The following is a 25732-nucleotide window of genomic DNA, read 5'->3' on the forward strand; positions in this document are numbered from 1 at the left end:
GCTGAAGGTCTACATCGGATTATTATGATGAGTGAGGCTGGATGACCTCCACACAACCTTCAAATCTTTCTCTCCGCCTTGACCCAGCTTTCCCAGACAAGGACGACTAGTAGCTTTCCATTCAGCACAGCTCCATTTATGTCATACCCAATGTTATAACAAAGTGCAAGTTCAGCGAGACAACAAATTTACACAATTCCAATGATTTTACGAAATTACAATTCAACTGTCTAAACATAAACAACTTTATAATTCAAAATGACTAATCAATCTACATGTGCCTTTGGGGTATCTGAGAAATTGTGTAACATTTTTTTCCAGTTTTTGAGAGCAGGGATTTTTAGCTTTACTGTGAATGAAGTTAGCCCTCCAATGGACTGGTGACCTGTCCAGGGTGTATCCTGCCTTCTACCCGATGACTGCTGGAATGGGCTCCCGCTCCCCCCTGCAACCCAGAAGGATAAGTGGCTTAGAAAGTGTGTATGTGTGTGTGTGTGTGTGTGTGAATGAAGTTATAGTGAGAGATGTATTGATAAAACAAGCAGTAAAATATGCATTTTCAGTGGGTTCATTTGATAATTCCATTAATTTCTTAATCCTGACATGCTGCATCCACTGATATGTCACGAATGCATAGAGGCAGGTTTAACCAACTGCCAATCTAAATTAGAATACAGAGTTAAGTTATAACTGAATTACAGCCATGCCTGCTTAGTGCACAACATTCAAAGTCAGGGCTACTTCTTGCTATAAGCAATATAAGGAGTTGCTAGGGTTCCTGAGCCCTAGCAGGGCTCCAGTGAGTATATAGATTTATTTTTTTATTTAAATTTCTTGTACTTATTTACAGAACTGTGTTACAGAGGCATAGGTGTGATGTCACCAAATCCAGAAGCATGTTGAGGTAATTACAATGTGTGTATGTACTACATGTAGTCTTTAAATGTCATAGAATTACTGTACTGTAATTACAGTATGCATGTGCAGTACAGTAGAATGACTGTTACTGTTTTGCAGAAATCCAAAAGCAATTGCTTTTCTCCATCACTGTGCTAATATTTAATCTCTACAGCACATATGCATGTGAATGAGGATGGTTTGAGTGAACAATACATCCTGTCTTGTGAGGAAATGTAATGTAAAATTGTGGAATAAGCAGGGGCAAAGAGCAAAGAGGATGAAAGAGAGGTTGACAGAGTGAAGGAGAGAGAGGGAGAGAGAGAGAGAGAGAGAGAGAGAGAGAGAGAGAGAGAGAGAGAGAGAGAGAGTGAGAGACAGAGGGGGGACGGCAGAAGACAAGAGAGGTGAAGAGAAGGTGGAGGCTTCTCTGACGTTGCTGACTCAGGCCTATTCATGAAAAGTGTTGATTTCCACTCCATTTCTCTTGCTATTTTGTAATTCTAATGAAAGGAGGAAAGACTGGCAGGGGTTTCAGAGGGATGGAGCGAGAGAGGGAGAGAGAGGGAGAGAGAGCAGATCGGATTAAATATCGACTGACTTCAGGCTGTCCAGTGCAGACAAGCAGCAGAGCACTGACTCATCATCAATGAGCTGTGCCAGCACTGGTAAAAGAAGAGACAGAGAGGAGGAAGAAGAAAGGGATGGAGACAAAAAAAAGAGAGAGAGAAGAGAGGGAGAGGGAATTGCAGAGAGGAATGCACGGAAGCGAATAGAAGAGAGGCACCAAATAAAAATCATATGTTTCTGGTTGCAAGTTGCATGAAAAAAACAAACATGTTACTTAGCTTACATTTGCATTTTTGTATTATTAAAGTGTGATGACATGATACAATTAATTAGTTATTTCATTAAAACACTTCATTAGCTGGCTAGCTAACTAGCAAATTAAGCTCATCACCTGTTTTTTTAATTAGTCGACTGAAGTCTATCAGCTGAAAGAATATTGTTTAATGGGATCACGTGGTGTTGATTAGTTGTTTCATAAACATGTAAGACAGCTATATCCATCAAAGTCTGAACAAAAAGTTCACACTTGCAGAAATGCTACAGCATTTTCACATGGAGCAGAAAAAACCTGAGTAGATAACACAGATAGGTGTCATTAGGATGAATGATTATCCATCCATCCATCCATTTTCTAAGCCGCTTCTCCGTCAGGGTCGCGGGGGGATGCTGGAGCCTATCCCAGCAGTCATCGGGCGGAAGGCGATGAATGATTATATTTTATATTATATTAAATTGGGCAATTTGACTTGGAAAAAATGTAGAAAATACATAGCTACATCATAGCTAAATCAAAAAATGCTACACATATTCTACAATTGATTTTTCTTTATGTTTGGATTATAAGTAGTGTTTTCCAAAATCCCACAACATAGATTTAACCCCTTCAGTTGTGATTTGAAGCAACCTGGTAAGCAATGTGGAAGCTATTTTAAAAAAACACCACTAGATGGAGACATTTTGAAAAAGATACATGAAGTGTATAAAACTAAAAAAAAGGCAGCCTGCTCAGCAGTGGTGGACAGTAACTAAGTACATGTAATTAGTTACTGTACTTAATTAGTGTTTTTGTATAACTGTACTTTACTGAAGTATTTCCATTTTGGGTGACTTTTTAATTTCACTCCACTACATTTCAAAGTCAAATATCTTACTTTTTAAGATCTTTAATATCTTACTTGCTTCTCGGCCTTTTGGCTAAGATGAAGTGTAGTATCTGTTCTTATCAGTTTAATATCTGATACGTCCTCTATATGAGGACTACATATTAAATAGATTTTTAGGACAGGGAGACGGAAGAGGGGCTTGCTCCGTCCACTCCACGCATCGACCTGCTATTGCAGTACCTCCGGGAACGGTGCACCTTCTTTACATTACATTACATTACATTACATTACATTACATTTAGCAGACGCTTTTATCCAAAGCGACTTACAAATAATGTGGTACATAGAACAAACATAGTCAGGCCTTAAAGGAGGCCAAGGGGTAATAGCGGGGCAAGTCGTGGGCTGGAGGTTAGGGAACTGGCCCTGTGATCGGAAGGTTGCCAGTTCAATCCCCAGTGCCGACAGTCCATGACTGAGGTGTCCTTGAGCAAGACATCTAACCCCCAATTGCTCCCCAGGTGCTGTGGATAGGGCTGCCCACCGCTCTGGGCAAGTGTGCTCACTGCCCCCTAGTGTGTGTGTGTGTATTCACTAGTGTGTATGTGGTGTTTCGCTTCACGGATGGGTTAAATGCAGAGGTGTAATTTCCCTGTTTGTGGGATTAATAAGGTATCACTTAACTTAACCTTTTACTCCACTACATTTTGAGAAATCTGTTGTTCCTTTTGGTTTTTGTGTGTATAAAAATGTAACATGTCAAAACAAAAGAACCACAAAGCATCATACCAACCCAGTGGAGCACATGGTTTGATGTCAGTGCAACAGCATAAATATTTGGGAGCACATATATCTACCTAAATGATGGAACTAACCTTTTTTGTGTAAAAAGACCACAATATAGAAATATGTACACATATGCAGTTGTGACTGGCATGTTTCTTTTTTCTGAATTCATACAAACACTTTCATTTCATAGAAAATTAGTTTCGGTTAATTTATGTTTATGGACAGAGAACTACAGATCAATACAGTAAAGGAAAACTTATTTGTGATCCTGAGTTTAAAGCAAGTTTTTATTCAACTTGTAACTTATTTACAAATAAATCTTAAACTAAAACTTTGCTTGTTTGTAAAAGTGATTTCAGAGCCACTCGGTTCTCCCTGATGGAAACTGTTCGCCTTCAGTGTTTTGCGCTTATGATCATTTTAATAGACATCAGTGTCACTAATTAATGACGTTCTATTAAACAACTGGTTTACCAAGAGAGACACTGGAGGATTTTCACCTAAAATGAGTTCAGGAAGCGAGTCTTGTTATAAAAACGATAACAGGACATCAGAGCCATAATTAATCTTTTAGTACTTTTACTTTCTATACTTAAGTACATTTGAAGCCAAATACTTTTGTACTTTTACTCAAGTTGATGTCTAGAGTAAGGACTTCTACTTTTACTGGAGTAATATTTTACCTTGGGTATCTCTACTTTAACTCAAGTACATGATTTGTGTACTTCGTCCACCACTTCTGCTCAGATATTTGCGAAGGTTTGCTTTGGGGCATTTCCCAATCCATTGTTTGATGTAAAATGCTGCCTGCAGAGACTATTTTGGCCAAGGAATCCTACAATCCTCTATATCCACCTGATACACAAAATCCTCAATGTCATGATATGATGGTAGAAAACTTAAAAGATGAAAACATAGGCTACAAACAACGTGCATCAATGTGTGTCAGTCTTAATGAACTTGTGGAGAACTCTCACACAATGACTGTTGAAAATAACGTGGCTGAATACTTACTTACTATGGAGGACCAAAAATGACATGAGCATAAATAAATGAATGTATAAATAAATAAATGATACATTTTGTGTCATGAAAAAGGGCACACTAAAAATAAATGTTTTTACTTTATTTATACATTTCCACATATCAACATTTATTTGGGCTTTTTCTGTATTTCGACATTTATTTATTTATTTATTTATTTATTTATTTATTTATTTATTTATGTATGTATGTATGTATGTATGTATGTATGTATGTATGTATGTATTTTAATATATATGTATTTTTTATATTTCCACATTTCTACATTTATTTGTTTATTTATTTCCACATTTCTACATTTATTTAATAAATGAATAAATAAATAAATGTAGACATGTAAAAAAAGCCCAAATAAATGTTCATATGTGGAAATGTATAAAGTAAAAACATTTATTTTTAGTGTTAGTTAGCCCTGCGATGGACTGGCGACCTGTCCAGGGTGTATCCTGCCTTCCGCCCGAAGACTGCTGGGATACGCTCCAGCTCCCCCCCGCGACCCTGACGGAGAAGCGGCTTAGATAATGGATGGATGGATGGATGGCTTTATTTTTAGTGTTCCCTTTTTCATGACAAAAAATGTATCATTTATTTATAAATGTATTTATTTATTTATACTTATGTCATTGTTGGTCCTTTATAACTTACTTGCTACATAGGAAAAGTTTAGAGACATACCTACCCATTCGCTAGACAACACAAGGCAGCAAGGCAGCAAGGCAGCAAGGCAGCAAGGCAGCAAGGCAGCAAGGCAGCAAGGCAGCAAGGCAGCAAGGCAGCAAGGCAGCAAGGCAGCAAGGCAGCAAGGCAGCAAGGCAGCATTCAGCTGCGTTCCGTGTCAGACGTGCCCAGCGCGTACAAGCTGAGGAAATGTCGTAGAGGAAGAGGTTTTTTGTGGAGGTCGTGGGCTGTGGGTGTTGAGTTTGGGCCATGAGTTAGTTTAGGACTTGAAAATTTACATGTACGCGGAGCTGAAGGTAGGTTTCTGTTAGCAGTGTGGACTATGATGAGAATTGTGTTGTAGGGATACGGAGCTTTAAACTTGGATCACGTCTCATAAGTTTTGCTGACAGTGAACTTTCAGCGTTTAATAGACACGTGCGACTGTCGTAAATATGTAACTGTGTAAGATTTTATTATTAATTTTGTTCTAGTTAGTAACTGATTAGTAGTAGTAGCAGCTAGTAGTATCGTGGTGGTGGTGCGAGTATTAGGCGAGGCTTATGTATTTGTCTAGTTTTTAGATTACTCACAATGCACTAGGGCTTAGTTAGGTTCTCTGACTTAACTAGTTAGGTTAGCAGCTTCTCTTCGTTCTGGTTTGGACACATTTTCCTGTTCGCCGTCACCGATAAAGCTACCGGACGATAAAGCCCGTCCTCCCGGTTCTGTCCTCAGTTGTTAACTTTGGGTGTTTAGTTTAGGGTAAAACGCTCATCGGCCAGCAGACACACTGGATCTGCTACAGGGGCTTAATTTTAGATGAAAAATGTTTCAGATTAACCGGTGAATTGTTTTGAATGGAAGGGTGTTCGGCAGAAGTAGTTGTTTTTAGATTCACCAGAGGTTGAATGTTTTAATATACAGGGTGAGAATCTGGAATAAAGACACTCAGTTGTAGTTGCCGGCAGGTTAATTAGCTGTAAGCTTGCAAGAGGCAGAACTATAAACTCGACAGTCTAGATTTAGCATCTATTTGTTTTCTCAAACTGAGTTATGTGCCGGACTAAAACCGTTTTGTCACATCTCTCTTTAACCCTGACCATAAGATGGGCGATGACAGCTGAATGCCAAGTAAGGCCAAAACTGGCATGCATGACGTTGATGTGAGGTTACATATTGTCTGCTTGGGTTTCCTATGCAGTCTCCGTCCTTCGACTCCAGAAGAGTAAAATGTTGAATCTATATACACTGAACCCCTCATCCAGAATAACCAGCTGAAGTACAGGCTAAAATAACCTTAAAACCTAAAAGCGTTGAGTCCAGAACATGTTTTTCTGTTCTGACAGCAGCTAAACCTAAATTAACTGCACAGTTGAGGGGCAGTCCTGGGCTGGAGGTTAGGGAACCAGCGATGTGACACTGCCAGCTAGTGTGTGTGTTCACTAGTGTGCATGTATGTGGGTGTTTCACTGCACGGATGGGTTAAATGCAGAGGTCTAGTTTCACAGTGACAAATGGTTGTAAACTCTAAAAATTCCATTGTGTTTGAGCAGGAAACTGACGTCACACCAGTGTTTTCCACTCCATTTTAGAAGTTACTTGCTTTCCTTAATGATGTTGGATCTTCTCACCAGACAGTTATCAAGACAGAATTCATATGAACTGTAACGTTTACTGGTTACAGAGGAAAATAACTAGTTATTTCTCTTACTAGTGTGCACTGGACCAGCTTTCCCTAAATGAGTCCTACTTTAAACCAACATGGGTAAACAAGAAGTCTCTCTAATTAGCAAGGTAAGCTAACCTCCATTACCACTATCTTGACTCAGAAGGTAAGAGACAATGGAGGACTTCCCCACTGAAGATGAGGGAGTGTTTTACTCCAAGGCAGAGCATTACTGGAAGGAGGTACCACCCACCGTGGATGGCATGCTCGGAGGTTATGGCAGCATTTCTAGCATCGACATCAGCGGTTCCAAGAAGTTCCTGCAGAAGTTCCTTGGGGTGAGTTATTTATATGCATGTTTGATGACAGGCTTGTGTATAAGTGAAATCTGTGGTATGAAACCTTTTCATTTCTTAAATGAACCAGATTTGTACAGCTTCATGTGCTAGCTTCATCTTTAGCACACTCCATATCACAATGACTTTAGGACATTTTCCTTCATTTCCTTTTTTTCAGAGGTTTGGTTAGTTGAAATAGACTAAAAAAGAACCTGTTGTGCCATGTTTAAAAATACTATCAAAAATGGACAAGGACACCAGACATGTATTGGCTGAAGAAAACAGCAGGGGAAAACTGTATAGTTCCCCCCGCCCCCCCCCCCATCAAACAATTCCTGTAAAATGCCAGTTTTGACAGCTTTTTAGATGTAGTAACAATTCTGTTCCTCCTCAGTGTCTCATTCTGTTTCCCCTTGTTCTGTTATTTTTCCCCCAGGAGGGTAAGGGTAAGACAAGACCAGGTTGTGCACTGGACTGTGGGGCAGGAATTGGCCGCATCACCAAGCGTCTGCTACTACCCCTCTTTCGGACTGTGGATTTGGTGGACGTGACCCATGAGTTCCTGGAAAAAGCCCGTTCCTACCTTGGCGAAGAAGGGAAGAGAGTGGAGAATTATTTTTGCTGTGGCCTGCAGGATTTCCAGCCTCAGCCAGAACGTTATGACATAATCTGGATCCAGTGGGTGATTGGTACGTCATGGTATATCCTGCCATTAGAAACCTTTTATACACCTTTTTTCACATGGGGGACAGACATGTCTTTTATTACTGTTTTAATCAAATTACAAGTATAAACCTCTCAAAAAAGCAGTGCTTCAGCAGACAGTCATGACTTAAAAGCCCATTTGTTTCTATTGAAATCCACGCCTATAAAGCAAACCAGCCAGTTGAACATCACTGGTTGCTGCTGACCGTCTCAAATTGATAGTATTTCAATAATATCACAATTGCGCTTTCACTATTTGGTAGGCAGCTTCATGTTTATTCAGCAGTGCTGTGGCTATTTGCAATTAAATAACAAAGCCATAACGGATCCAGCAAAGGTAGTAAAACACTTTAAATCTAATTTAAATAAAATGTATACCTTGTACACACTTTTTCTGATAAAACACTGAGTTACAAAGGAGCCTTTAAAAGTCTCATGACTGGAGACTTACACAACACCACCACATCGGTGTCACTGTGGTGCTGAGTGATCCACCAACCAAATAATACCAGATCAAAGAGGGCTAACAAAGTATGCAGAGAAACAGATGACCTACAGTCTGTAACTGAAGAACTACAAATTGCATCTATATGTTAAGTGGAGTTGATCAAATCTACAGTGAATGTAGATACCAGAAGATGTTCTTAATAAAGTGTTTAGTGAGTGTATATCTGCAAAATTATGCAAAATAGGAGATCTGACGTTGTCCTGCACAGTGATGGACCTCCTGGGGTTAAGCTTGATCATTACAATAATTATCCCCATTTCTGCTTAGCTCATTTTCCACTGTATGGCTCATACATGTTCAGAAAAGAAATGGCTATTTGGTTTTGAATGACAGAAAAAAATAAACTGCCCTCCCTTTCTATCCAGGTCACTTGACCGATGACCACCTAGTAGAGTTCCTGAGACGCTGTCGTGGCGCCCTACGGCCTGAAGGCCTGATCGTGATAAAGGATAACGTGGCATACGAGGGTGTGGTGCCCGATGAGGTTGACAGCAGCGTATGCAGAGACCTGCAGATTCTGCACCGCCTGGTGGCCAGAGCTGGACTAGTCATTGTCCACGAGGAACAGCAGCAGAACTTCCCTGAAGAGATCTACCAGGTCCACACGTTAGCTCTTAGATAGGAGCATTGCGAGTAAATGAGCCGTTGTTTATGATAAAGCAACTGCACAAACCATGTTAAGTCTGTACAAGATTCCTTAATGCCAGTGTCATTGCGGTTTCTAATGATACTTGACTGGAAAAGGAGCAATATGTGCCTGTGTCAAAGTGTGGGGGCTTTAAACAAGGGGGAGCCTTTCAGATCTTGTTTGCCCGACTGATTTGTGGACTGTTGCTGAAGGGTCAAAAGGTGCGTCAGGACATAGAAGTTTATCGTATTAGCCTCCAAAACATCTCAGGCCTGTATTTTATAGTAAGGCACCTTTAATACAGCAGACAAAATCCATGGTAATGAACGTGCTCCTTTATGCATCAGTTGGACTAAGACTTTGTATTTAAACCAGCCTAAGTATGTGTGCTTGCACTGGACTGAGCTGTCGGGGTGGATGTGTGTATATAACTTTAGAGATGTATGTATGCATGTAAGTGTTTACTATGAACGAGTGTGCAAAAATAAAATAAAGTTTGTAGAAGTTGAGCTGTGTCTTCATATTAATGGAGCTATTAAATGTTGGGCTTGTTTAAGTCTAAGGGATAACAAGTCTGTTTTTGGTATATAAAACTACACTTTAAGTGGCCTTATCCTAAACCCGTAAACAAGTAACCGCTCAAAATAACCAATATACAAATAAAAATATAAATAAATCAATACATAAGAAAATTGATATTTATATGCTTCCCAAACATTGAGTAAGAAGATTCAACTGTCAGACAATTTGTTACAGGTTTATTTAAGGCTGATCTCAGTGTTGTTAGATTAGTGCAATGTGTGCATGTAAGTTTGATTTTGCATCACTTGGTCCTTTGGAAGTCCAGTTTTGGATTAGTAATAAATAACAGTACTCAAAGTCTAACATTTAGTTATTTTTTCAATCTACAAATATTAGGCCCTTTTTTGTGCTCTCCACCCAGGGCATCCTAACATGAACCAGGTTTGATATTGTTGGGCTTAGTGAATGACGTTTCATTATTCTGGCAACTACAAAGATGTTTCAAGGATTATAACACAGCATAACATAGGACACCTTTGACTTAGATTCAGTCTCCTTTTGCAGAAGAAGGCCATGCTAAAAGTAAATATTAACCAAGTGACTGGAGGTTGATTAGGACCAGGTCTCGCTCTGGAAACGTCCAGCTTTCTCCATGCCATCCAGCATTTCCTGTGCCTGGCTATCTGTCACACCTCCCTCCTGTTGGAAAACCTCCTTAAGTGCATCACATACTCCTGTAGGCATCTGCTTGGAGTTCCTGGGTACAAAAAATATAGTATGTACAGTACATTTTACAGTGTAAATGTTGCAATTTTTTCCAGATTCTTTAGGACGTATTTAATTACGTTTGGTATTGGAAGATTTAACAGAGCTCTAATTATGTACTACATAAATTGGAAGGATTCAGATCAATAATACATTTTTGGATGCATGCAGGTGCTCAGTTTGTGATTCTAAGTAGTTTCTAAAAAGGATGGTAAATGGCAGATGTTCAGAGGAGACTAAAGCATAGTGAAGCCTGGAAGCAGTTTGAGCAGCTTGAGGGAAGGTTTGGCGATATGATTTGAAGAAAAGATTGACGATCGACTTCTACAGTTTGTTACCAACACTAACCTCATAGCTAACTTAATAAGCAAAATATAGGCAGCAAATAAGTCTTGGCTGATTGGCTACAAGTGGAAAGTTGTGTTAATGTGATTTTTAACCCAACAATTTCTTTATCAGGCATGTGTGGTAACACAAACCATCCAAAAAGTTTTATTATCATGCACTGGCATCCTAGAACTGGTGAAAACTTTCAAGCCATTCTTGGTGCACACCTACCCTGCTATATAGAAGACTGCATTCTTGTTGGCAATCAGGTCCCATAATAGCTTAGCCTGCTCCTTTACTCTGTGCTGAACATAGATTTTGTCCTCCTAAAATGAGCAAAAACATGACAATGGCATCATACATGCAGGTATATAATGGCTTAAGAAAGTAATCTCTCACAAACATGACATTTCTGGTTCTGGTTCATTTGCTAAAACATTACTGATTTTATTACTCTTTAATCAGCTTATTTGGCCCCTGGGTCCTCAAATGGTACGATGATGTGGTTTCCTATGCCCTACTAACCTGGTCTCTGGAGAAGGCTGTAAACAGTGTCATGTGACCAGCCTGAACCTTTTCCTCCCATTCTAAGTGACAGTAAAAGTCTTTGGTTTCAGAGCGGCATCCGAAGAACAAAACGTTAGCTGAGAAGAAAAGAATGCATTGGAAAGAAAACATGAAACAAAGAGTTTAGGTTCTAAGATCTAATGTGCTGAGCCACTTTCTAAGCAGTTATAAAATACTCAAAATACACATATGGCCACACATTCTTGAATTCTGTAGCAATTTGCAGAGTTATTAAAAAGTTATTGCTCTGTTCATGGACAGTAGACAGTACAAAAGCAACTAAGTCAATACTAGGCGTTTAAGAAGTGTTAAGGGGAGGTTCATTTTAACGCTGCATCTCCCTGTTGCTAACTGGCATTAGTGTTATGTACATTTACATTTACAGCATTTAGCAGACGCTCTTATCCAGAGCGACTTACAAGAGGTGCTTTGTCAATCTAGAGAAAGTATCTTTGCTAGTTACCAATAGCTTAGAGAAAAAGACAGTCCTGAGCTCAGATACTGCTAGAATAAAAATGTCACTGCAGACACCGAGAGAAAAAGAAACAGATGAATGCAGAACTCTGTGCCATCCAATGCAGTACAATAACAATAAAGATAATACAATAAACTACAATACAGAGTGCAGTACAATAAAATAAGTGCAGCTTATAATTCAATGCTCATTTAAGTGCTGTGTAAAGAGATGAGTCTTCAGTCTACGTTTGAAGACAGCAAGAGACTCTGCTGTTCGGACAGCCAGTGGGAGTTCATTCCACCACCTGGGTGCCAGTAGAGAGAACATTCTCGACGCTCGTCCTTCCTTGAAGGATGGCGGGTCAAGCCGAGCTGTACTCGAAGCTCGAAGGGCTCATGGTACAGTTCGAGATTTCACCATTGCCATCAAGTAGGTAGGGGCTGGTCCATTTTTGGCTTTGTAGGCAAGCATTAGGGTTTTAAATCTGATACGCGCAGCTACAGGAAGCCAGTGAAGGGAGCGCAGCAATGGGGTGATGTGGCTGTAAATGGTTTTGATATAGACAAAGTTGTATCACTTGCTGTTTATAAAATTATCTACTATTCATTTGCAAGTGTGGTGCTGCTAATAGTAAAACAAGCTACAAATTAAAAGGCTAATTTTTGTTTTTGTTGTGCTAATGTTGATACCAGTAATCAGTAATTCCACTTTTGGGTTCTTCTTTTTAAAACAGATTGGTCAGTACAGTAAAAAAAAAAAAAACAACAACTACAGGGCACATGTACACGTTTTCAACTATTTTCAACTACTGTATTTTTTCTACTGAAAACAAAAGGGGAAAAAGCTGCTGTTGTTCCCAAAAAACAAGTCCCATTCAACAACCCACACCAGCATGTTTGTTAGTAAGCTGTGGATACTGTCATTTTTTCTTTACTGAAATTTTGTTCAAAATATCAAATCATGGGCCAAATGTATTGTTATAGTTTTACAGGAACAGTATTTTAGAACAATTCTAACATTCACTTTTCTTATTTATCTTATCTTGTTTTCTTATTTGAGATTTGTTCTTAGGTAAGAACAGAATCTTAACACACTCAAGACCACAAAGATGTGAACAATTCTGCATTTTAAAAACACATCATGAATCTGATGTAGACTTGTTTTTTAGGACCTAGGATCTCAAGAATAAATTTAAGAAAAGAAGATCTTGGTGAACAAGGCCCATTCTTATGAACGTCTTAGTGTTTGTTTTAAGATCCTTCACAGATTTTTATAAGAAAGCTTCAATACTGAAAGATAAGAAAATTGTCTGCACATATCTAAGTATATTTAATTTTCACTGAGTGAATCCTAAGAGTCTTAATGCTGCAATATTTACAGCACACCTATGTACTTTACAAAATGCATATTTGCTCCCCTACTTTTTAACTTCTCAAATTCAACACTCCATTGGACAGTTTTCTGTTGTATATTTGTGGACTGTTTAGCTGCTGGTTGATTTTGCTTAACATCAGTTTTGATAGCCTGTTTAAATGTCAGCATGTAAACTCAGCACACTATTGTGTTCCCATCTAAATCAGTAGAAGACCGCACTGGGCATTGCTGTGATTACACTGAACAACGTATCAGCATTATTATTATTTTTTTGAGAGTATGAAAACAGGAAATTTACATTTTCAATCATAAGACCAAGACATGTGGCAGCCATGATACACTCACCTGTTTTGCCTTGAGCAATTCTCTCCTGTATGGCAGTTCTGAATGGGGCAACACCCGTCCCAGGCCCTACCATTATGGCAGGGGTTTCAAGGTCCTGGGGAAACGTCAGGCCACCCTTCTTCACCCATAATGGCACACAGACCTCACCTAAAAAAAACACAAAGACACATGACATAGAATGAGATATTATAAAGAAATGATTAGGCAAAAAGTCAAACTGGCTCAACTTCCACCTTACCTTAAACATAGTCATTAAGTCAAGACATGTTTGGTGCCTGACTTTTGCTTTTATCCTAGAGCTATGAGGCTGATGTAACTTACAAGTATATAACCAAAAGTACAGACAAGATTAAGGATACAAGATGACTGCTCCTACTTGTTTTTAGCTATGCTATAAGATGCATGTCCATAAGCCTCATAACTCAAAAGCTTAAAAAAGTAAACTTCAGACACGAAACAATCTGTGTATAACACTTCCTTCTTTCTGATACACTATACCCTGAGTGGGGTCCAACGATGCTAGCCAGTTAGAGCACAGGCCTTTGCGTGGCTTATGAAGTCTGGTTTTGTACCTCACCACAGCCACCAGAACTTGAAGCCGGTTAGGGTTTGCCTACAGAACACATGTTTAGATGGTGGGGTCTTTTAAAAATATTCAAGGAACATTCCAAAACTTCATTTCTATCTGCCACATCTGTACACTGCACTTGTGACAGACAGATTCAAATCACTGATTACCACGGACAGTCATTTCAGTGCAATTTAATGTACTTAGAAAAGCACAGAAAACACAAATGGTTCAAAGTTTGCATACAAAGGAACACAAAATTTAAGCAGTTGCTTAAACAGCTTAAGCTGTAAAAAAAAAAAAAAAAAAAAAAAAAAAATCACAATATAATAATAATAATAATAATAGTAATAATAATAAAGCAGAGGTATTTCTTTAAAACAAACAAGTATATATTGTTTTTACCACAATTAAAATGTAAAAATCAGGATTTACCAGTAGGGAAGATGCTATAGAGAAAGTACGAGGCTGAATTTCAGGGAATAAATCTAGCAGATAGTTCACGCTGAGTTCAGCCGTCGTATGAGGAAAGTCAGTCAGAACCTGATGGGGGGTAAAAAAAAAACACTTCATTTTGGGGAATGCAATTTCTTCTGTCTTAATTTTATCATCATTTCTTCTGCGTCTATGGGGTCTTATAGTTTATGTACTAGTTTTAACATGCTAGTATTTTAAAATCTGTATTTAGCAGAAAACGCATTTGTTGCCACTGTGCACAAAATTAAATATTTTGACTAGGAGATCTAATTGTTAGCTATTATTTGAAATACTTAAATATTTAATATTATTTAAATATTCTAGCATAGTGCAATGTGCTGCATAGAAAGTCTTGCTAATACTATTGGCCTCCCGAGGGCTCTCACCTCCAAGGCTGTGCGGCGGGGTCTGTTGCAGTAACTGTGTAGCTCATCCTGACCTTGTGCCGAGCTGAACTCAGCCAGTTTTCCTCGTTCCAGCTCGTTTGTAGCAAAAGTGGCAAGGAGCTCAAAGAAAGAGCGGCGTGGAACTGCAGCAATGTCCAAAAATTGCTCTACTAGATATCTGACTGAACATGGCTGAGGCAGGCATGCAGGAACTGGAGCTGAGAGAAACAAGGCATAAACAAGTTACACACTTTACTGCTTTACATGGTTCTGATGGCTACCTTCACTTTACAAAGAGGCAATTTTTAACAAATTATGTGACAGAGGTCTGTTTTCTAGAACAGTGTGTCAAGTCATATATCCACTTGTCAGTGCTTTGGGAAGCTGTCAAGTCAAGTCCAGTCAAGTTTATTATTTACAGCACACAAAGCAGCTTAACAGAAACCAGTGGTGACAGTAGCAAGGAAAAACCCCTTAAGAGTAAGTAGAGGAAGAAAACCTGAGATGAACCAAGATTCAAAAGGGAAACCCACCCTCCTCTAGTCAACACTCGATAGCAAAACAATAACACATTAGTAATATGCACAGAGAATAAGCTTTTATAATTACTATAAAACATTAAACAACAGAGAAAAGGGCGGGGGAAAGCCTGCCATTGGAGAGAAATATTTAGATTAAACAATGATAACTAATAATTATTGTTAGAGGCCTATCAGAGTAAAAATCAGAAACACACCTCTGAGAAACAGTCAGCGTAAGTTTTGTACAGTCTGGTAATATGAATATGAAAAGACCTCAAAGTATTGAGGCAGGAAGCAACGTCTATAATTAGTTTGTGAGGAAGGGTAAGCAATGGCTATGTTTAAATAGTTTGAATCTGTGCATGCAGCAGCATCATCAGATTGTCAACTGGTTAAGGACAGAGCCTAGTAAGTTTGATAAGAAAGTGTCCAAAAATCAGCACACCAGTGTTGCTTTTAGCATCAAATGTGCACATGAGAGTCATTTCAGGGCAAAGTTGGGTTACATACAATCACACTAAAGTCAGAAAGATCATATATGAGCAAAACGGAATTTACCAACATGCTTGTAATGTATAGCCTAACAACCCCAACTGGGATCTTATGGGTTCCTGTGCAAAAAAAATGCTCCAACCAAAAAATTACTTTCAATTCAATTTGAAAGATTATAATGTAATTTGCTTTTTCAATCACTATGCATCACATACACACACCTGTGCTGCCATCAGTTGGGGTAAGTATAAAGTAGCAGTCTGGGTCCAGTCTCAGTAGCTGGCAAAATTGCTCCACATCTTCTGTGATATTGCATGGCCTCATCATCACAACATCGCCTGCGCCGTACCTGTCCAACACATGTTGTCTATGACATGCTATTTTTTATTTAAAAGTATATGGCAAAAAATGCATATTCGATTGTTTTCATACACACTTATACACAAAGCAGGGACTTTCTTCACTATGTTTGGAACTTACTGGATGTTCGAGCCTGTGATGTCAAACTCGATAAGCCTTACATCCTGGAAATGAGAGGGGTCTGTTACTCTTTCATTAGACACCATTCTTGCAGGGAAAGGGTGCACTGAAGAGGGTGGGGCCTGATCATCAGGTGGGAGGAGGTTCATGAGCTTCTCTGGTACATCATCCAAGAACTGGAAAACATAGCGAGGGGGAAGCCTGCAGAAAATACAATCAAATTGTCAAATTATCTTGTTTATTTTGACCGATTTGATTGAGGCACAATGCCTCAGACACAAGGCATAATTGACCAGCCAGATATTTACATATACTCACTAGTCACTTTATTAAGTACATTGTATCTACATTCACTACCCATTTCATCAGGTCAACTTACCATATAGTTCTACAATTACAAACTGTAGTCCATTCGTTTCTCTTGATAATTTGCAAGCCCCCTTTTACCCCATTGACAAATGGTCAGGACCTGTAATCTGTAATTGCAGAACTACAAAATGTGCTTTTTTTTTTTTTGCCCTGCTAGCTCTGCCCAGGCAAATGTAAGTGCTATTATGGTGAAATGGAAGCATGAAATGAAACAACAATAGCTAAGCTATGAAGCAGTAAAGGGTGTGTCTGATGTTTTGCTGCCTTTGTTGTCTCATAAGTCAGGGCTTTAGACAGATACATTGTGATGAAGGTACCTGTAACTGAATCGCATTTCACAAACACTTCGAACATCATGTCGATGCCTTACCAACAGCTCGCTTTCAGCTGTTTGCATTAGACGCCACCTTTTACTCAGAAAAAAAAAACGTTTATATCTTTTAAGAAAGCGAGCATGCTAAACTTTTTATAACCAAAATAAAAAAATACTCTATTTGTATACATTTTGTCTCTGTTCTTGACTGTGTCAGTGATAGTGTTATATGATATTTTTTTCCTAACCGCACAGAGACTGAGCATCAGGGAAACTCACGGATCTTCCTCACGGAGTGGGCTTAATCCAGCAGGTGGAGGATACAGAGACAGAACTTTCTGCCAGAATGAAATCAGCCAGGGATCGATCACTCCATCTGGCCTAAAGATGTGAAACAAATGATACATGAGCATTATAGAGTATGTCACAAGGGTCATCAGTTCTGAAAGAGGGCCAGAGTCCTGCACGATTTGGCGATTTCCCTGCTTATGCACAACTAAAGAAAAAAATTCTGGTAGTTCAATCCAGACAATGGCCCTCTCGATGCAGACCTGATATACCCTGTTGTATGGTATGTCACTAACTGACAAAGACACCAACAAACAGACAAGAAGACCATTACTATTTCCAGACTGGTGTTGAAGCTTAATAAAAAATTACTCTTGTATTCTCTGCATATTTCTTAATGTAAGCATAAGCACTAACTTCTTCTTCTGACAGTACCTTTCCTTGATAGTATCTTTAGACTCCAGTATATTTGCATAAGCTTATACCACAAAGAATTTCTGCAAGCCATTCTATATAGATGCATGATATGTAATAGAGATGTAGTACCTCCTACATGGAATCAGCATTGTATACAACCTGTATACAAAGTGTATACAACGAAAACTGACACTATTCCAATTGGTATCAGTTTTTAACTTGAATATCAACGAATATATACACAGAATATTGATGCTGTGAACACAATGTAGTTTTGATTACTTTTAAACATGTGAAATTCTGCTAATATAACCTTTAAATGCACTTACAGCTAATCTAAATGCCAATTGTTTATGGTCTCTTATTAAACATATGATAATATTCAGCATACCACATCGTTTAAAAGACCAATTTTTTTTGTTTACTTGTAATCTTCCATCAAAAGGCGTCTCCTGTGTTTTGATTATTCAACCATACACTCATTGGCAGGGAAAAATAATTATATTCAATCTCCCACCACCGCCAACTATCACTGAAAAATGCAGGTAAAGCACCAGTCTCTGACCAGTAGTCAAGAGTAGGCTTTGCCGATACCCAAGATTCTTACCCAAGATCATGCTGATCGTCAGCCAGGCCAACCGGGAGCAGGGCATTAGCACCAAGCTGTAGCAAACGCTTATAGAGCTTCTTAGCAACAAAGTTGAACCTAAAAAGTGACAGGCCTCAGAAAAAGCATTCTACAAACCAGGCTTGACAATAACGCATTCATTCAGAAAGACTGTGTATGTAATAACTTTAACACACCAAAAGCATAAAGTAATAATTGTACCATAATTGTAAACAGTGCTCATAGCCTCACTCTAATTCCTTTTTTTTAAATGTGTCAATTAAATATCTAACATAATATTCCCCCAGGCCGTAAGGCAATTGAAATTCTGAAGAGTAAGCAAATTTTAGAAAACCTTTGAATAGGTTAACAGTGAGATTAATACTAGTGAAAATCTTACTTAGGATAAGAGGAGTCCCCGAGGCCAAGCACTGCACAATCCAAGCGACAAAGGGAACCTGCAGGCAACGACTTCCTGAACAGAAACCTCCAGAAATTCTGCAGGACAAACATAGACTTCAAGAAACTACACTCTGTTTATCATGTACAAACATTCCAAAAACATATTTGAAACAGTATTGGAACAGTACTTAAAATGCAAATAAAAACAGAAAGCAGTGATTTGTAAACCTACTCTGGCCTGTATTTATATGACACCAGAACAAAAACGAGACATTTAGTGTTCATCAGCTTAATTGCTTTTTTGTAATTGTATGCTCATTCTGAAACTGATGCCTGAAACATTGCAAAAAAAGCAATTTAAGACTAGGAACACTGTTAAATGTTTAAAAAAAAAAAAAAAACAACACACATCTTAAAGAGGTGATGCAATCATGCTTGGTCATTAAAGGAGCAACCAGAAAAGGCCTAGTCCTTTATGAACAAGGATAGGTTGAGACTCCCAGGACATTTTGCTTGGAGTGGCCAAGGTGTGACACTGAGCTAGTGTTGTGTGGCCATGTGGCATGACTTCATAAATGCCACATGATCCAAATGTGGATATAGTTTGAGACACCGCATGATTCAACCTGCACAAATAAGTCATACATCTAATAATGGAGAATATACACATTTGTGTGTTTGTGGAGTTTGTGTACTAGTTGTCATGTTTTATAGTGGTTTAGGAGTTTAACAATAATAGTACAGTACAAAACTTTTTTTTTTTTTAAACCTGTGGTTCCTTAATGCTACACTATGGTTTTGGGAATTGGACACCTCTCTGGTGGAACATTTCGTAATGTTGCTTGTGCTTTGGACCTGTGGACCTTGTCCCAACACCTCTGACTTTTAAATGAGTATATCTGGCATAACAGGGTGCATAGACACCATATTTTTTTTCCCCATACTAGTGCAGCTTCAAATGCATATTTTCAAACAGCAACGGTGACCTTGAATCTAACAGCCATTTCAATAAAGCGGAGCTCCTCTTTATATTACACATATGTTCACATTAATCTGTTTTTTTTAACATGATGTATACAAAAGTATAATGTTAAAAAGTCCACTATGAAACATGCACTCATATGATCCCAGCTACAATTGCCAAGGAGTCTCTTGGGTTATGTCATTCACAATGGCATAAACCACCTACTTTGACTATGACTTGCAGGGGCAGGTGATTACCAAAACTATGCTTTAGCAAAAACCTGTAAGAATACCTCGTTCACTAGCTACTACAGCTTTGGGCTGCAATGATCACTGCAACACTGCAATGATAATATGCTTACTGCAGTGATGGGCACATCTACGGCAAAATAACATATTTTTTAAAGTCATCCGGCATACGCACAGCTATGAAAATAAGTAAAGGCATTCGGTAAAAGACTGATGTAAGATGCTCCACATTTGTTAGGATATTATAAGTAGAGTAGAGTACTACTGTAGGCTGAGCAAGTGAAAATATAGATAGTTGAAGGAAACTGCAACATTCGGGCACATCAGTACTGAAAGCTACAGGAGGTTACCTATTATCCATTATATACTTTCTTACCTTCATGTTGTCTGGAGGGTCACCTTGCCCTGTAGTAGCACAAACAAACACCACGAGAGACTCGGATATCAGGTTTGCCTGAAATACACATACATAGATATGAGCATCCCCCTCGACTTACACTAAAAATACTCACTTTCAGTACAAACAACAAAGCAACAATCACAATGCATTTGTGCTTTCATGCCTTTACATTTCGCTCTGCTCTTAAAAACAAAGTTTGGCAAAAAAATCTAATCTGTTCAATTTTCCCCTTACCACAAATGTAGCTGAGCAAACTGCAGTTTGAGACTGTGCCCTGTTACCACTATGTGTGGGGTGTAGACTGAATGCCCATTACTATGAGAGTTACTTGTTTTGTTATTAAAATTTCTGTGTGGTAAATAAAGTGTTTTCCACTTTTTGGACAGAAGAGAGGCTTTTTTGCCTTCACTGACCACATTATTTTGTTGACTCTTCCAAACACTCCAGACATTTTGTTTGACATGCTTGGTTATTTAAATGGTGATGAATGCTGCAAAAACACTGTTAAATGCAGTTAGGGATGTACCAATATAGGAGTTTTGAACTGATGAAGATACCTGATATTTTTACATACATATTGACCAATGACAAAGCAGATACATACAAATTTATAAAACAGAAATTTGGACCAGATTTACCTGGATTAGCATTACAGAGAAATATAACTTTTTTTCCCCCGATTTTCTCCCCAATTTACTCATCTCCAATTCCACCCACTAGTTAGGGCTCCCCCAATCACAACATACTACCAATGCTAGGAGGGTGAAGACTAGCACAGGCTTCCTCGGAGACCTGTGAGGCCAGCTACCACATCTTTTTGAACTGCCGCTCACGCTCACTGGACAGCCGAATGTACTTGGAGTAAAGCGCCAACCGCCAGATCTGCTACGTCAGCTAACAGACACCTGCGCTGACTAGCATCTCATTGAGTGATGGGAGGAATAGGGGGGCCATCCTACCCACCCAGAGAGAGGGAGGCCAATTGTGCCGTCTTGGACTCCCAGCCATGGACGGCTGTAGCATCACCAGAGATCTTTTAGCCTAAACATTCTGCTCTTCTGAAGAACAATAAATACATCATCAAATATAAGTTTAAAATGCTAGACATATCTAAACATCTGCCAGTATCGACAAGAATTCAATATCATTGTGCATCCCTAATAGCAGCCATCCTGAAGCCTGAATTTTGACTGTACTCAGTTTCACACTTAACAGTATGATAAGGTCAGAAACCACATAAGCAAGTGAATGGTATAACATAAAAACTCAACACAGTTTAAGGTGCTAGTTACAGCCTTGTAACTCTAGAGCAAAACTTAAGAAGCACTAAACATGTTTTGGCTGAGTGACTACATTTGGGGTCAGAGGAAAATTGTGTGCATTTGATTTTTTGCCACACTACAACTTTAGGGTCCATGACGTATACCAACCACATTGTAGCTGTCCAGAGCTTGCACGCGGACTCCAACCCGCCTCCTCTGAGCCTGCCGCCCAATTCTCTCAGCTGTGTCCTGGGCCGTGCCGGTCTGACTCCCATATAAAACCAGAAGTGAATGGGTTGCCATTCTGTCACACAGTCCAGCTCTGTAATTAGGGGAAATTATTAAAACCACAATAAATTTAGTGACTGACAGTAAATAGCATACATACTATTATATCTGCACTTATATAAAACTGTCAGGGCGGAAACCCAAGAACCCCCTGATGGACACCAGTGGTGAGGGAGGCCATCAAGCTGAAGAAAGAGGCCTTTAGGGACTGGATGGCCCGAAGGACTCCCAACTCAGCAGATAGGTACCGACAGGCGAATAGGTGGCAGCTGCAACGGTGGCAGAAGCAAAATCCAGGGCATGGGAGGAGTTTGGTGAAGCCATGGAAAAAGACTTTTGGTCGGCTTCAAGGAGGTTCTGGACAACTGTCTGTTGACTCAGGAGTGGTCTGGGTGGCTGCGCCCAAGCTGTATTCGGCAAGGGTGGAGAAACTCTGAATTCAAGTGAGGATATTGTCGGTCAGTGGAAGGAGCACTTTGAAGAACTCCTTAATACAGGAGATATGCCTCCCTCACGGGAGTCAGGGCCAGAGGCCTCTGGCGGGTCAAGCTTCATTTCCCTGGTGGAGGTCACTGAGGTAGTTGGCAAGCTCTTCAGTGGCAAGGCACCGGGAGTGGATGAGATTCGTCCGGGGATGCTTAAGGCTCTGGATATTGTGGGGCTGTCGTGGCTGACGCGCCTCTGCAATGTTGCATGGACCTCAGGAACAGTACCCTTGAACTGGCAGACTGGGATGGTGGTCCCCATTTTTTAAAAAGTGGACTGTAGTGGTGAAGAGGGAGCTGAGCCATAAGGCAAAGCTCTCCGTTTACCGGTCAGTCTACACCCCAACACTCACCTATGGTCATGAGCTAAGGGTAATGACCGAAAGAATGCGATCATGAATACAAGCTTTCTTCACAGTGTGGCGGGCTACACTCTATTCGATGGGGTGAGGAGCTCGGCCATCTGGGAGGAGCTCGGAGTAGAACCGCTACTCCTCCACATTGAGAGGAGCCAGCTGAGATGGTTCGGGCATCTGATTCAGATGCCCGCGGACGCCTCCCAGTGGGGGTGTACCAGGCACAGCCTTCCGGGACAAGACCAGTAGGCTAAGAACAGGGTCGTCCTAGGACCCACTGGAGGGATTACATCTCCAAGTTGGCCTGGGAGCGTCTTGGGGTCCCTGGGAATGAGCTGGAGGAAGTTGCAAGGGACAGGGTCATTCCAAAGGTATGGGAGATATATAGGCACATTCCACTGAATACAAAATTGGCAGACTATTACCATTTCATCTAAAAAAGACTGCATAAAGGCACATACATAAAGACTTAACTGTGGCAAAGAAAGCAAGAGCATGTGTTTAGGGTATAGCAAAGTGTTAAAATGACTTTGAAATTTTTGAGGAATTAGTGTGAAAAATAATGAAATCAGCAAACATTTCCATAAAAAAGGAAAGACACTGGCTATTAGTTATCTATCCAAAGGCCACATATGCAGAATCAAATTCTCTTTTAATTTAGGGCTGTCATGATACCTGAAGTGCAAAGAAAAAGTAACACTTACTAAATATGAATTGCCTTAAGCAAAATATTCAAATGTTAAATAAATCAGATAAACACTTTAAACATTACTTCACTTAACAGGTTCTGATATAAACAAAAATGAAGAAATACGTTAACTCTCTCTCTCTCTCTCTCATTATATATATATATATATATATATATATATATATATATATATATATATATATATATATATATATATATATATATGAATTGTTCTTTATGTAGATTGCTTCAAAAAGCAGAAGAGAAAATTTCATACCGATCCAGGAAAAGAAACTGCTACAGAACCTTTGCATTATGTGGAGGTTATTTAAACTAAAAAGGTTCTTCATGCACACTCGCATATCTCACACTTCTTAAAATCATGTATTGAAAAATAAAAATCTGGTGCTAGCTAATTAAATCCAGAATTCAAAGACCGAAAACATGTTGAACTGTTTGCAAACGTCAGTACTAAAAGTAATGAACTTACGACACACTATACAGTCAAGTGCGAGTCCATTCATCTAAAGAACCACGAGTGACGTCAGCTAAATGATACCAATAGCATTAACAGTTCTAGTTCTCGTGCAGCATACAGAGAATATTTATACACCTTCGCCGAATTCAACCATTACGAAAACAGCAAGGTTAAGGATCGTTAAAAACCAGCCTTCTTCACAGAGCAGCTCTCTCAGCTACTGCTGAAAGAGTAAGATACACTTATGCTGCTACACACGAACATACACTTACGCTGTCGAAAATGGAAATTACCAAATTCCCCAAACCGCCCTCGAATGGTCGTATTTGCAACGGGTAAACTCGGGATTCTAACGTCAAATAAAACATGAGTTCACGAGATATGATGTATTACACGATTGACCTTTCACACGAGTGAACAAAGCTAAACTTGTAGCTAGAGAGATGTACATTTTAGTCACTACTAAGCTCAACGTTAAAAGTGGTTTGTGTGATGCAGCGCGTTTGGATTTAGTGATGCATAAATGTGAGCTTAGTAAACACTTACGTTACAACTATTCTACGTTAGAATTTACGCAGTGCTGGTGCAGTCGGCCACTGGTATTCACAACCTTCCGCTGAGCACCCCGAAAGCAGCGTTACAGCATGACTTAACACACTGGGGACGTTCCAATACAGCAGAGCTCGATATAGCGCATACTCACTAGCCCCTATGTTGAATAAGGGTCGGCGCCAAAAAAGATAGCTATGGTCAACTTCTCCTCAGCTCAGTGTCCAAATCGTAAAATGGAATTCGAGAATGATGTTCAGCATGGATATACAGACGCAGATGCCGCGTTGTCTGTTGTTCTCTATCTGAGACGATCTGATGGCGCGTTCACCATGTTGGAGCGGTCAAGATCCGCTTGTAAACAAATACACGTGTTCTGAGATAGGACGGGATCTCATAATTAAATTGGCCGTAACTTCCTTCAGCTCAAAGACGGAGATTCATCTAGGCTGCACGGACTGTTCTCTGTAGCACTTATTTCTGTTTAATAACAATAACAGTGATTGTGCTGGTGGTCCAGAGTAGCAGGAGAGTATTCAGTATGTACCTTATGTTAACAACGGAGTTGGCCGCTCTGGTAGAAACCGCATAAATCTGCAGATCCATAAATGTGCGAGTCACCTCTAACCTGAGGCTGCATCGTTTAAGGTGGAATGGGAACATTAAACAAAGGACGTTAGCTCTGTGTTAATCAGAATATCTATACGGATTACGGAATGTTTACGTTACCAATAAGAGCATTAATAGTATTTATAAATACATTTTATTTATATACATGCATTGTAAAAAAAATAATACACCTACACACACACCCACCCACACCCACACACCATATGGTATATAATTACCATACCAAGTTAGAATCCCCTATACCCTATATAGGCTATTAAATGAAATACGCTTAATACAAAAAAAAATAATCAACGTTATCTGTGCTTCACCAAACAGGGTCATAGCTACATAATCATCAATAATGATTCTCCCATTACATAAACATATCCTTGAAATAGTACAACGTTGGACTGTACCTTTCTTAAAACTGCCGCTCTCTAATGAAAATGAAAGCAGTCAGCAGTGATGTTGACCGCCCCAAAATGGCGGCGCCGTTGACGTGTCTGGCCGAACCCAACGCGGCATCTGTATACGTATATCTATGATTTTCAGGGCATTGTAGTAGTCCACAATACACACACCCAGAATTATTAGTAAACACTAACTTATAGATCGCTTAATGTAGCCTATGCCAATGTGCACTGTGATTCTTTTGTTAATGAACAACGGACAGAGCCACTGAAAACTAAACTTGGCGCACTTCCTCGACTTTCTAACATCACCCAGACCAGCAGCACACTTTAAAACAAAAACCCAAATGCATCTACTGCCTGGTGCTCGTTATAGATCAAAAAGACTGGTCGGTAAAGGACCGCGC

The 25732-nt window shown here is 39.5% G+C and overlaps 2 protein-coding genes and 1 non-coding gene across 9 annotated transcripts; 2 read left to right on the top strand and 1 right to left on the bottom strand.

The window, feature by feature from the left end:
• The first annotated feature begins 2641 nt into the window (after nt 1-2641).
• Nucleotides 2642-2832, top strand: LOC119262319. The gene has a single exon (XR_005129549.1). It is a non-coding gene; the product is annotated as a U2 spliceosomal RNA (small nuclear RNA).
• Nucleotides 2833-5230: 2398 nt separating this feature from the next.
• On the top strand, nt 5231-9417 carry ntmt1 (N-terminal Xaa-Pro-Lys N-methyltransferase 1). 4 transcript variants are annotated; one of them, XM_017697930.2, is made up of 5 exons: nt 5235-5377; nt 6170-6194; nt 6893-7067; nt 7504-7756; nt 8646-9417. In XM_017697930.2, the coding sequence occupies exons 3-5, from the start codon at nt 6906-6908 to the stop codon at nt 8900-8902; spliced, it is 672 nt and encodes a 223-aa protein (XP_017553419.1). In that variant the 5' UTR covers nt 5235-5377; nt 6170-6194; nt 6893-6905; the 3' UTR covers nt 8903-9417. The 4 variants fall into 4 exon arrangements, with proteins under 4 accessions (XP_017553412.1, XP_017553419.1, XP_037389201.1 ...); XM_017697923.2 differs by lacking the exon at nt 6170-6194 and having other exon boundaries at nt 5231-5377; nt 6896-7067; XM_037533304.1 differs by lacking the exon at nt 6170-6194 and having other exon boundaries at nt 5238-5377; nt 6778-7067.
• A 173-nt stretch (nt 9418-9590) lies between these two features.
• On the bottom strand, nt 9591-25710 carry ndor1 (NADPH dependent diflavin oxidoreductase 1). Of its 4 annotated transcripts, none has more exons than XM_017697878.2 (15): nt 24458-24703; nt 21628-21781; nt 20174-20251; nt 18584-18681; nt 18184-18282; nt 17151-17252; nt 16190-16390; nt 15931-16058; nt 14697-14914; nt 14269-14376; nt 13764-13878; nt 13266-13412; nt 11048-11166; nt 10754-10848; nt 9591-10187 (listed from the first exon to the last, which is right to left on the bottom strand). In XM_017697878.2, exons 2-15 carry the CDS (start codon nt 21760-21762, stop codon nt 10043-10045), a joined length of 1788 nt encoding a protein of 595 aa, XP_017553367.1. In that variant the 5' UTR covers nt 21763-21781; nt 24458-24703; the 3' UTR covers nt 9591-10042. The 4 variants fall into 4 exon arrangements, with proteins under 4 accessions (XP_017553367.1, XP_017553343.1, XP_017553358.1 ...); XM_017697854.2 differs by lacking the exon at nt 24458-24703 and adding an exon at nt 24301-24451; XM_017697869.2 differs by lacking the exon at nt 24458-24703 and adding an exon at nt 24027-24259.
• Nucleotides 25711-25732: the final 22 nt, after the last annotated feature.

This window comes from Pygocentrus nattereri, chromosome 23 (genome assembly GCF_015220715.1).
Source record: "Pygocentrus nattereri isolate fPygNat1 chromosome 23, fPygNat1.pri, whole genome shotgun sequence".
Taxonomy (NCBI): domain Eukaryota; kingdom Metazoa; phylum Chordata; class Actinopteri; order Characiformes; family Serrasalmidae; genus Pygocentrus; species Pygocentrus nattereri.

Bases quoted from the DNA above. Each gene is read 5' to 3' on its own strand.
- ntmt1 (XM_017697923.2), top strand. From the start codon at position 6,906: ATGGAGGACTTCCCCACTGAAGATGAGGGAGTGTTTTACTCCAAGGCA. The intron at 7,068-7,503 runs GTGAGTTATTTA...TTTTTCCCCCAG, and splicing joins TCCTGCAGAAGTTCCTTGGG to GAGGGTAAGGGTAAGACAAG. The intron at 7,757-8,645 runs GTACGTCATGGT...CTTTCTATCCAG, and splicing joins CTGGATCCAGTGGGTGATTG to GTCACTTGACCGATGACCAC.
- ndor1 (XM_017697878.2), bottom strand. From the start codon at position 21,762: ATGGCAACCCATTCACTTCTGGTTTTATATGGGAGTCAGACCGGCACG. The intron at 16,391-17,150 runs GTGAGTTTCCCT...TATTTTCTGCAG, and splicing joins CCACTCCGTGAGGAAGATCC to GCTTCCCCCTCGCTATGTTT. The intron at 16,059-16,189 runs GTAAGTTCCAAA...TGTGTTGGACAG, and splicing joins ATCACAGGCTCGAACATCCA to GTACGGCGCAGGCGATGTTG.